Source organism: Neovison vison, chromosome 13 (assembly GCF_020171115.1).
Source record: "Neovison vison isolate M4711 chromosome 13, ASM_NN_V1, whole genome shotgun sequence".
In the NCBI taxonomy this organism is placed as follows: Eukaryota; Metazoa; Chordata; class Mammalia; order Carnivora; family Mustelidae; genus Neogale; species Neogale vison.
This window is the reverse complement of record NC_058103.1, coordinates 72,416,188-72,427,215: the sequence shown is the minus strand read 5'-3', so window position 1 is coordinate 72,427,215 and position 11,028 is coordinate 72,416,188. Positions and strand designations below refer to the sequence as shown.

At 49.6% G+C, this 11,028-nt stretch overlaps 2 protein-coding genes across 10 annotated transcripts; one reads left to right on the top strand and one right to left on the bottom strand.

Moving 5' to 3' along the window:
* Window positions 1–74: 74 nt before the first annotated feature.
* GMPR2 (guanosine monophosphate reductase 2) lies at window positions 75–7,143 on the top strand. 4 transcript variants are annotated; one of them, XM_044231856.1, is made up of 11 exons: window positions 75–153; window positions 364–472; window positions 861–981; window positions 1,098–1,217; window positions 3,924–4,007; window positions 4,155–4,328; window positions 5,053–5,134; window positions 5,223–5,329; window positions 5,516–5,558; window positions 6,142–6,301; window positions 6,509–7,143. In XM_044231856.1, exons 3-11 carry the CDS (start codon window positions 895–897, stop codon window positions 6,696–6,698), a joined length of 1,047 nt encoding a protein of 348 aa, XP_044087791.1. In that variant the 5' UTR covers window positions 75–153; window positions 364–472; window positions 861–894; the 3' UTR covers window positions 6,699–7,143. The 4 variants fall into 4 exon arrangements, with proteins under 4 accessions (XP_044087791.1, XP_044087792.1, XP_044087790.1 ...); XM_044231857.1 differs by lacking the exon at window positions 75–153 and having other exon boundaries at window positions 287–472; window positions 885–981; XM_044231855.1 differs by lacking the exon at window positions 75–153 and having other exon boundaries at window positions 288–472.
* On the bottom strand, window positions 4,609–10,590 carry TINF2 (TERF1 interacting nuclear factor 2). 6 transcript variants are annotated; one of them, XM_044231851.1, is made up of 9 exons: window positions 9,760–10,590; window positions 9,515–9,619; window positions 9,291–9,392; window positions 9,102–9,209; window positions 8,920–9,016; window positions 8,301–8,760; window positions 8,143–8,210; window positions 7,949–8,040; window positions 4,609–5,587 (listed from the first exon to the last, which is right to left on the bottom strand). In XM_044231851.1, the coding sequence occupies exons 1-9, from the start codon at window positions 9,949–9,951 to the stop codon at window positions 5,462–5,464; spliced, it is 1,350 nt and encodes a 449-aa protein (XP_044087786.1). In that variant the 5' UTR covers window positions 9,952–10,590; the 3' UTR covers window positions 4,609–5,461. The 6 variants fall into 6 exon arrangements, with proteins under 6 accessions (XP_044087786.1, XP_044087787.1, XP_044087788.1 ...); XM_044231849.1 differs by lacking the exon at window positions 4,609–5,587 and adding an exon at window positions 7,040–7,323; XM_044231850.1 differs by lacking the exon at window positions 4,609–5,587 and adding an exon at window positions 7,530–7,820.
* Window positions 10,591–11,028: the final 438 nt, after the last annotated feature.

The following is an 11,028-nucleotide window of genomic DNA, read 5'->3' as shown; positions in this document are numbered from 1 at the left end:
GCTCCACCCCTCCCTTCCCCCCTCCCCTTTCCACCAGGTTCCCGAAAGGCTCAGGAATGCTCCCGCGTTTCGTTTTGGTGGCGTCGTAAATAAAAAGAAGGCGGAGGTTTAGTTACAGCAGAGATGACGCCTCCGCGATTCTTAGAGTTTCTGGTAAGCCGGGGCTTGCGAAGCGGGGTCGGAACGAACTACTTCTCCCATCATGCCAGGGGAGAACCCCGCGCGTTCCACCCTGGGAGTCGTAGGCTTCCGCCCCTCGGATCCAACGGCAATCTCCGTGTGTGAACCCTGTTACCCAGAAGGCCTCGCAAGACCGCGGCTGAAACTGGGATTTCCCTGTTTCTCCTCGCCCCCCCCCCGCAGTTGGCGGAACCTGTTGGTGTGGCCCACAAGGCTCAGCGGGGCTGCACGAGGCTAGTTGCTAAGCAAGGGGTACTGTGGTCAACTGCCACCTGAGCCACGGCGACAGGAAGTGAGTACCCCTATTCCGGAAACTAGTTGTGGGAATATCCCCCATTCCTACTCACCCCCAAATCAGCCTCTTACCCCAAGTTGCTCTTTGCAAGGGTGGGAGAAGGAAGAGCAGTGGGGGTAAGGAATGCACATTTTGGGGGTCCTTCACGACTCCATTGCAGTTCTTCTCCCCATTAAATAGTACCTGGGATGGAGATACGTAGAGTAATTGCAACCATGGGACAGATCAGAGGTGACAGTCTTCAGGGACCATGCCTCAGCCAATGCCTGACCTTCCATAATTTAAGCGGAGAGAGAGATAGGCACAGCCGTAAGCTCTAACAGGGCATTTAGGCCCACCGGGAAATTGGTTCAGATCTCTCCACCTGACTTTTCCTACCTTCCAGTTCTCGGATTTGTTGCTACCCCAGGGTCCCCGCCATGCCTCACATCGACAGTGACATCAAACTGGACTTCAAAGATGTTTTGTTGAGGCCCAAACGCAGTACCCTTAAGTCTCGAAGTGAGGTGAGCCTGCTTTCCTAGCTCCTGGTGGGCCAGGACGGAGACAGATTTCTGGTCTTGTCCTCATACAATACTCTTTAATTTGATGAATGAAATGCATGTTCCTGTTCATATCTCAGGTCGATCTCACAAGATCCTTTTCGTTTCGGAACTCAAAGCAGATGTACACTGGGATCCCCATCATTGCTGCCAATATGGATACTGTGGGCACCTTTGAGATGGCCAAGGTTCTCTGTAAGGTAGGACTTCCTTTATGCAGGTTTTCCTACTGGTGATCAGTTGTGTGAACTGACTGCAGACATAATTTGCAAACTGCCCCCCCATCAGCTGTGTGGCAGGTAACAGTCAGGATGTTCCAATTTACTATTTAATCCATTTTCTCCAATACTAATGCCCTTATCTGATAAGTTCAAAGGCACATCTGAATTAGTAAGATTCAAAGCTAAGTTTTACCCCATTTTTCTGATATATAAACATAACTTCCTTTTCTCCCATCCAGCAGTTTATACACCTTGCCAACTCTTCCACCTCCCAGGTCATCCCCTCCAAATCACATTCATCCCTCCCATTATGCCATTGGTCACGACACTAAATACCTACTGTTTTAGTCCAGAAACTAAATATAGCGTGAGCATTCAAAAATTCCTAGCTAGAAGATCCTGGAAAAGTAGCTTATTGATTTTCTTTCATGTCTGCTACCCTTTTTTATTTTTTTAATCATCCTCTTCTTTAAGTCCTAGGTTTCTGGGAATTTCTGGGATGTGCCCAAAATGGAATGTTTTTCTTATGCAGGTTATTGTTCACTTTGAAAACAGAAGATGCTGCTCCCATCCGTAATATTACCTTCCTCTATACTTATAGCTGAGAAGGTAGATAGTTACTCTGGGCACTCAAAAAACATACGCATTCTTCTGGTTAATCCATGTAGCCCTGGTTGATGGATTCTGCTGCTGCTTGTGGCTCTGTTAGCCTTAAGGACTTCATCTCCCTTTCTCTATTTTCAATCGCCGTAAGTCTCTGTGGAATGTCTTTTGTCATTTCTCTGAGTTTGATAGTTATATGGTTTTAGTATTTTATTGCTGTTGCCGTTTACCAACTGCTTAGGAATCTTCTTCTTGTCCATGGTCTACCTGCTCTGCCCAGCAGAGTTGAGGAATAGTGAATCTGACTTCAGCATTAACAAACGCGCTGAAATATGTGGCCCTTGTGGAGACTGTCTTAATACTTTGTGTTGAGATTGGCTTTTCAGTACTACTGATGGGTGCTGAAGAAATCAGATTCTAGAGATAGGGCCAAGTTTCACAGTAATAATAAGGTTGGATACACTCATCTTTTTCTAGATCTCTAACATGGTATGTAATTAGATGTGCCTATCATGTCCCACTATGCCAGTACATCTCCAAGATCTACTGACCTCATGGAGTGATTTTTCTTTGTGTATCAACACATTGATGGTAGAGTGTTGTTGAGGAAGTAGAACTCAATACCAGCTTTAGCTAGGTGGTGTTGATGAGTGAGTATAGCAATACCACTTCCTTACTGCTGATACATGACTTCCTTGGATTTCTTGTCACTTGCAATATTTTTTTTTTTAAAGATTTTATTTATTTATTTGACAGAGAGAGATCACAAGTAGGCAGAGAGGCAGGCAGAGAGAGAGGAGGAAGCAGGCTCCCCGCTGAGCAGAGAGCCCGATGCGGGACTCGATCCCAGGACCCCGAGATCATGACCTGAGCCGAAGGCAGCGGCTTAACCCACTGAGCCACCCAGGCGCCCGTCACTTGCAATATTTGTGCTATCTCTGTCAACTGCTCTTTTGCCTATGTGCATGTCTGCACCTTTAAAGCCTAAGCACTGGGGCACCTGGCTGGCTCAGTCAGTGGAGCACATGACTCTATCTCAGGGTTGTGAGTTCAAGCCTCACATTGGGGATAGAGATTACTTAAAATCTTTTAAATAAATAAATATATAAATAATAAGGCACAGGCACCAGCATTTACAGTGGCCTCTGAATGCCTTTTTCTCAAAGTATTGGGTATTGTTTTGCAACTTTTTGACCCTAGGGAATACAAGTCTGATGAGTTCACTGTATCCTTGAACTTGGTTGACTGAAATAGATGGAATGAAATGGACTTTTTAGGTTGGTCTGTGTCTCCAAAAAATGTGTCCTTTATTCCAGTGGAGATGGAGAAAGAATGGGGTAGCACCTTATTACCTCCACTGAGGGCTTACCTTTTGTGAGCATTTAGACTCACTGAATTATTGCTTGTAAGTAGACCAGAAGATACCCCAAAATAAGTGAGTTCAGTACTAGTTTATCATTGGGGGAGGAGCCGAGTCAGTGCAGGCAGACACTGGCTCCGTACAACCTCGTCATGGATCTTTCTTGTCTGCTGCTTGTCCTACTGCACCAACAGCTTGTCTTTGTCACCTTTTAAGTCAGAAGCCCTTACGTGCTGGTAAGTGAAATCCACTCCAGGTGACTTTGTACCTGACCTGTTGGAGCATTGGGCAAGCACTGGCTTATGGTAAAGCCCTACTGGTATTTGTAGGGAGAAAAATGGTTAAACTAAAATCCCAGCTCAACCTGTGGTTTCTTTCAAGTTGCTTTCCAAAGCTTCATCCTTTTTCTCCCTCAGAATACTAAAAAGATCTGTTTCTAGCAAAAGAGACACTAGTATAGTTCTCTCCTTTTTTTTTCTTTTTTTTTTTTTTTTAATTTAAAGATTTTATTTATTTATTTGACAGAGAGAAATCACAAGTAGGCAGAGAGGCAGGCAGAGAGAGAGAGAGGGAAGCAGGCTCCCTGCTGGGCAGAGAGCCCGATGCGGGACTCGATCCCAGGACCCTGAGATCATGACCTGAGCCGAAGGCAGCGGCTTAACCCACTGAGCCACCCAGGCGCCCTAGTTCTCTCCTTTTTGATGGCTTTTTCTTCTCCCCAGTTCTCCCTCTTCACAGCTATCCATAAACACTACAGCCTCCAGCAGTGGAAAGAGTTTGCTAGCCAGAATCCCGAGTGTCTTGAGGTAATGCTGGTCCTCCCCTGATCCCTTCCTTATCCCAGTTTTCCATGCATCTCTTCTGGCTTCCTGGGGACCAACCCTCCCCTTCCCAGCCCCACTGGCTGCTCACTGGGTCACCTGTGACATGCCACTGGCCCTGTCTCTCTCAAGCATTTGGCGGCAAGCTCAGGCACAGGATCTTCGGACTTTGAACAGCTGGAACAGATCCTGGAAGCTATTCCCCAGGTGAAATATATATGCCTGGACGTGGCAAACGGCTACTCAGAACACTTTGTTGAGTTTGTAAAGGACGTGCGGAAGCGCTTCCCCGAGCACACCATTATGGTACGTTTCTAGTGCCTGTGGCTGGTATGTTCCTCTTCCTTCCACTCTCCTGACACTCCACTTTGTTTTATGTCAGTTCATTTCTCCTCTGCTGCATTATGATTTTCCTAGCCCACTGACTCACGTCACTGGGCAATAATCCATGGTTCCAGGCTTAAGTTTAGTTTGGTTAGTGCAGTTAGCTCTATCCCTTGACCCAGGCCTCGTGCCTACCTACGGTACATATTCATCTGCCCACTGAGGTGCGCTAGAATCACATTAAAGGGGCCACAGGAAAGCGTTTTGTTTACAAGCTTTTATTTGATGACAAGGCCGCTTTTTCTCTGCAGCATCAAGGGGTCTTTCTGTACATCGGAAGTAAATACAGCCGTGCAGGTGGCCATTTAGCTTATAGTATCGCATCTCCCCCTTTCTCTGAAGCCAGAAACTGTATGATGTAATGGCTTAAGGACAGGATATGTTAGGGTCTCTAGGAAAGGATGGGAAGAAGTAATGCTCTGGCCTTGGTCCAGTTGGACCCCAGCTTTATCCTAGTGCAACAGTGATACTGGCCACTCACCCCTTTACCTCAGCTTGGGAAGTAGAGTCCTTGCCCAGTAGAGGAAACCTAGGTACCCTTCTTTGTATTAATGCCAGAAGGTCACAGTCCAGCCATGCTGTGTGTGAGAGCACACCACCTCCTCTCTGGTTTCCGACCCTAAGAGTGCCCTGTTTTGTGCCTCAGGCAGGGAATGTGGTAACAGGAGAGATGGTGGAAGAGCTGATCCTCTCTGGGGCTGACATCATCAAAGTGGGAATTGGCCCAGGTAAGCTGCTTTACTGGGGTCCTTGGGCTACTGCTCCAGTGGCACACGCCCCGGGAGCACTTCACTGTTCCTGTGACATTCTTCTCAGGCTCCGTGTGTACCACCCGCAAGAAAACCGGAGTGGGGTATCCACAGCTCAGTGCCGTGATGGAGTGTGCAGACGCTGCTCATGGCCTCAAAGGCCACATCATCTCAGTAAGGGCCACAGGCAGGGGAGGGGAGGAGGCTGCCACACCACTGTGTTTCCTGCTGTGTGGAAACTGTGGTAGCAGTGGATCAGGACTCCTGGGTTCCTGTCGGCTTGGAGGTGGGCCGCGGGGACATCGCTCAGAGTGCTTGGGCAGTCCGTGTTCTCTCTTCACAGTGCTCCTTACTTTGCAGGATGGAGGCTGCAGCTGTCCTGGGGATGTGGCCAAGGCTTTCGGTAAGGATGCTGGGAGAGCAGGGAGGGTCCTGTAGAAGAGGATAGGTCACCTCTGAGAGTCAAGGATCAGGCTTGGAAAGGCTGAGAAAGCCATTCACATTCCTTCACAATATCAACTAGTGATCCTGAAGCTGTGGTGTCACTGGGGGCAAGGAAGCAAGGGAATCGACCAGAGTCAATACTCTGGTATCGACTGCCCAAGTGTAGGCCACAGCTATCTGTAATATCCCCTGTACTACTGGACTAAAGTTAGAGACCTTTGCCCTTGGGACACTTGGAATGAGTCTTGTTTAGCTGCACACAATGAAAAGAGAAGACCAGAAAGAGAGGAAAAAAAAAAAAAAAAAGCAGAAGCCAGGCAAGGAATCTCCAGAGGCTCTTTGTAAATTCTTGAGGAAATCAGGCCCACTAAGGCATAGAGGCCAGAGCAGAGCAGGCCTATGTGGGTGTGGGTCAGCTAGGGAAACAAAAGCAGGAAGATGTTAGACTCATTGTCAGGACTGAGAATTTGGCGTGAGTTGCTCTTGAGGGTGGGCACGTGGGCCACATTTAATTCATTCCCCCACCTTGTTGACGCTGGCAGGGGCAGGGGCTGACTTTGTGATGCTGGGTGGCATGCTGGCGGGGCACAGTGAGTCAGGCGGTGAGCTCATCGAGAGGGACGGCAGGAAGTACAAGCTCTTCTATGGGATGAGTTCTGAAATGGCCATGAAGAAGTATGCCGGGGGCGTGGCTGAGTACAGGTGGGTGCAAGAGAGCCAGGAGCTGAGGGTTCCTGGAAAGTGTGACTAAGTAGGGTGGTGGCAGAGCTGCTGGGTGCTGGGAGAGGCATGCATGGTTCTGGGAGGAAAAGTGGTGAATTGAGGCTCAATGCCAGACAGCAGGGGAGAGCCATCACTAGGCTTAAGGATTCCAAAAGGAAAGAGTAAGAAGGTTTTTCCTCCTCGAAGGGCCTCAGAGGGAAAGACGGTGGCGGTCCCCTTTAAAGGGGACGTGGAACATACCGTCCGAGACATCCTTGGAGGCCTCCGCTCCACATGCACCTACGTGGGAGCAGCTAAACTGAAGGAATTGAGCCGGAGAACCACCTTCATCCGGGTCACCCAACAGGTGAATCCAATCTTCAATGATGAGAGCTAGACCTGAGCAGCTGTGCCCTCTCATGGCACTAGCCCCTGAGCACAGGGCCTCTCAAGAGGGCTCCTCACCCATCTCAGCCACTGTGGCTGTTTCTTACTCAGTCAATTCCTGTCGCCTCACTCCTGAGGGCTCCCGCAGTAATACCGTACTCTATACCCACAGAATGCCCAGGGCACTCACTGGGGAGGAAGCAAGGCAGGCAAGCTGAGAAAATGAAGTAAGACAGTCAAGTGTGAATCTGGGGACCCAGCATCCTGAGAATTATTAAAAGGAAAAGATGCTGATTCCTACCTAAGTGTTTAATGGTCTTGGTCTGGAAGAGGGAGGCTCTTGAAATCATGTTTTATTAATGAGCTTCATTAAATAGGATCTCTGAATACCTAAAAAGCCCAAAAGTGTTGCCATATTTTAAATATCTCAATAAAGAGATCCCAAGGACTTTGAAGAGATTCTGGATCTTTCTGCACAAGACTGGCATCTGGGTGCCGTTCCAGGGTAAGTGGAAGTGGAGTTGGCACTGACCCAGTTGAGCCAAGGACAGGAAGTACTTTTTCCATGAAGTATCTCCATTGCAGTGCCACCACCTCCAGGTAACCCGATGGCATGAGAGTTTACGAAGTACATTCTGGCATCAGAACACACAGATATTTTTAGCATAGCAAAGGGAAACTTCCCTTCCAGACTGTCAACCTTTCTTGGCACACATGAACATTTTCCAGGGGAAGTAAAAAGGCGAAGGGATTCCTCCAGTCTTGGTGAAGCCAGTTCTAAGGAATTACCTACATTGACTTGACATAAGCCTTGATTTCCCTCCCTCACACCAAGACAGTGTTTGAACAAATCCAAATTTTAATTAACAAGGATTACAAAGTAATTTTAGCAAGGTAGTCAGGTCACCCAAGCCCAGGCTTCTGCTTTATTCCCACTAAATTGTGTAGAACTGAGGAACTCCTTCCTCAGGCGGAGAGCAGAGGGAATTCCAGTCCTATCCTAAGTGTCCAGACCTGTCTCTACTGTCAGGGAAGGGACAGACATGGCACTGGGGCCAGAAGTGGGGAGATACTCATAGAAGGTGGGGATCAAGGTGTCAAACTTTGTCTTCTGATAGTTTTCCAGAGACTCCTGCAGAGAAGGGAGCAGGAAGATGCTATCATCATCTCATTCCCTGAGACCTCCATATTCTGGAGCATGTGGATTTCTGTCTCATTCTGCTCAGCCCCTTCCCCAGCTTTCTGTTCCTTCCTACTCACCCTTCCTTCCTTCTGGCCATTTTCTTCTTCATCAGAGTCCAAAACCAAGTCCCCTATGGTAATAACAGAGCTGCACAGAGATGGAGGACACACTGCAGGAACGAAACAGATCACAGTACCCTTCTAGGTGAACAGGCCCTCAAGACTCAGCGAGAGAGGAAACTGTCTAGCCCAGTCTGACTCAGGATACTTACATGGCTTCCTGGTCCTAGGAGGGGATAATGACAGCCTCAGGGGGTCCATGGGGCAAACCAAGCAATTCCTGCATTGGGAGCAAGCAAAAAAGATAAGGTGAGGGGAAAGCAGGCCAAAAAATGTCCTGCTAGGAGGGAGAAGCAACTGTTCCACTCACTCTTCTTGCTCTGAAGCAAACACCTCAACTGGGTTCTCTTTCAAAGCCCTTCCCCCCAGCGGCTGGGGTGGACTCTTTGGCTTTCCAGTGGAAGCTGCTCTCATGCCCACAGCATCTGCTGGATCTGCCATGTTTGTCCCATGTTCTTCCCTGTTCTCAGGCTCAGATATTATGTGGGGTGGTGAACCCAGATTCCTAAAGGGGAACAGCATGACTGTGGGGCGCTCCTTATGGCCTCCCTTAGTGGATGCCCATCGGGACTGAATTCTTCGCCGGCCTAGAGGCGCCAGATTGAAGTGGTGGCCAGCCTTAGGTTCTGGGTCCTTCCTGGAGGCTGGTCCTTGAGGGAGGTATGGGCTAGAACTGGCTTCTGGCAAAGGATCGTGAAGTGCTAGTTTTAACTGCCGAGGATTCTGCTCCGTGGGCTCTGTCATGCTCACCGAATCATTAACGGAGCACTCTGAAAAAGAAAACGAAGTTCCTCAGAACAGACAAACACAACTCCGTCTAGTTTCTTACAGCTCAGGTCCATGTAACCCTTCTGACAGCCCATCTCAAAAGGTCTCAGGCCTGAACAATCCATCCCCAAGTTCCTAGTTCTCCCAGAGGGTCCTCATACCTGGAAGTGGCCACCCCATGTCCACAGCATACTGGCTCAAGACAGAAGAAGTAGCGATAGAAACTCCAGGCTGCATCCAACTGACCACATCCTGAAGCTGTGGGCAGAGGGAGAGAGGCATGAAGACCACAGTCCTTGATAAAGCCATCCCCCACTCTGCCCTTACCTTATCCCAACAAAACCTGCTGTGTCTGCAATGCAGGCAGGGCTTTCTCTAGCTGACACAAATATTCAAAGAACAGCTTTTCCATGGCATCCAGAAAGGGTTCCCCATACTCTTGTTCAAGTTCCTGCAGTGAGGAGAAAAGAAGGTCAGAAGAGGACTAGAGCAATTTTAGCCCCATTATAGCTTCCAAACCAGCCAGTCTCACCTGCACCCTGGAAACCAAGTCCACTGGGGCCTCTGCTAGATGCTTCACCTCTTGGCAAAAGGTCTCCTGCGCCTCCAAGACCTTCCTCAGATCCTGCTTTGTCTGTTGAAGGTAAGGAAAAGGAGACAATTTAGGGTCACTAAGACCCAGTGGCCAGAAGGAGAATCAACTTTGTGGCACCCAGTGTTAACTGGGGCATAGGGCTTGTTCCAGAGATTACTCACCGCTTTGGGGTCCCGCACTACAGGTCCAGACTCTGGGAAATGGTGATGCAGGGCATTCAGAACCTGGGCCCACGGCCGGCCCTGCTGGATCAACTCCACCACTACCTGTGAAGGGTACTAAACTCACAGTCTCCACTTCGGGACAAGTGCCCTTTTCCAACGAGTCCCAATCCCAAGCGGTCAGACCTCCGCAAGTCCCCTCGTATCCCTTCCCTTTCCCATCCAACTCCTACTAGCTCTAATACCTTGGCCTTCAGACCCATACACAGGCGTTCGTGGTGGCGGTAGCGAACTAAACCAGGGGCAGCAATGCGCAGTGATCGCAGAAACTCTAATACTCGCGGGAAATGCTCCACGCAACGTCCCCGCACGACTTGCCAGCTGGCGGCGGCGGCGAAGCGCAGAGCCGAGGGACCAGCTTCTGGGGGCGTGGCCATGGCCGCGGGCTCTGCCCCCCGGGCAGGCCCTCTGGGTTCTTTGCTCCACGGCCAGGCTTCTCAACTCCGCCTAGGGGCGAAGCTTCCGGCGGCTCTCAGCGGCTGCGCTGTTTCGGTCTGCGCTGGGTACTTCGCGATGCTATTCCATAGGCCACCGGAGTCCTGGAGGTGTTCAACGCGGGCTGAAGCCTAAATGCAGAAGCTGCCCAGCTCCAATGGCACCAGGTTCTCTGTTTTCCACACCGCCACCCCCTCAGGCCCGAGGGCTTCCTCGCTTCCGGCTCTGCGGCTAGTCTCCCTGCCCCGGAAAAGGGCGGTAATGGAGAGCCAATGGGCTACCGGGCAGGGAGACGTGACGTCGCGTCATAAGGCCACGCCCCAACAGGTCGGGCACCTCCCCCGTCCGCGCTCCCTACGTCAGTATCCTCGGGGCGGCGGGGAATGCTGTTGCAGGGCTTCGTGACCCCTACCTTTCTTCGCGGAGCCTAGAAAGTCATGTCTTTCTCTAAGGCTGGACTTACGTGTCTGGGAAACGAAGAACATGCCCTTCCCCTCCCCAATCATCGGCGCCGTTGATGTACGTTTCCTTAAATCCTAGCCTCGAAGCTGCGCCTGCAAAGCCTTGCCCGACGGCACGCCCTCTTCCGTCAGAATTCAACTGTCCCTTTTGCAAAACAGTAGAGGGCGCCCACCTTTAAAAAAAAATACAAAGTTTGAAAAGCTACATCACGTAGTTAACTTGGTTTTCTCAGGATGATGAGACTGTAGGTAGATTTTTGTACTTTTCTGTGAGATAGATATATATATATATATATATATATTTTTTTTTGGTATCATGTAGTTTTAAAACAAATAAAAAACAAGTTTGGGCCCCTGGGTGGCTCAGTGGGTTAAGCCGCTGCTTTCGGCTCAGGTCATGGTCTCAGAGTCCTGGGATCGAGTCCCGCATCGGGCTCTCTGCTCAGCAGGGAGCCTGCTTCCCTTTCTCTCTCTCTGCCTGCCTCTCTGCCTACTTGTGATTTCTCTCTGTCAAATAAATAAATAAAATCTTTAAAAAAAAAAAAAAAACAAGTTTTC

Excerpts from the sequence above, each read along its gene's own strand:
- GMPR2 (XM_044231856.1), top strand. The coding sequence starts at position 895 with ATGCCTCACATCGACAGTGACATCAAACTGGACTTCAAAGATGTTTTG. Across the intron at positions 1,218-3,923 it reads TGGCCAAGGTTCTCTGTAAG|TTCTCCCTCTTCACAGCTAT; the intron begins GTAGGACTTCCT and ends TCTTCTCCCCAG. Across the intron at positions 6,302-6,508 it reads GGGGGCGTGGCTGAGTACAG|GGCCTCAGAGGGAAAGACGG; the intron begins GTGGGTGCAAGA and ends TCCTCCTCGAAG.
- TINF2 (XM_044231849.1), bottom strand. The coding sequence starts at position 9,951 with ATGGCCACGCCCCCAGAAGCTGGTCCCTCGGCTCTGCGCTTCGCCGCC. Across the intron at positions 9,017-9,101 it reads CTGCATTGCAGACACAGCAG|CTTCAGGATGTGGTCAGTTG; the intron begins GTTTTGTTGGGA and ends CTCTGCCCACAG. Across the intron at positions 8,211-8,300 it reads TTTGCTTCAGAGCAAGAAGA|GAATTGCTTGGTTTGCCCCA; the intron begins GTGAGTGGAACA and ends CTCCCAATGCAG.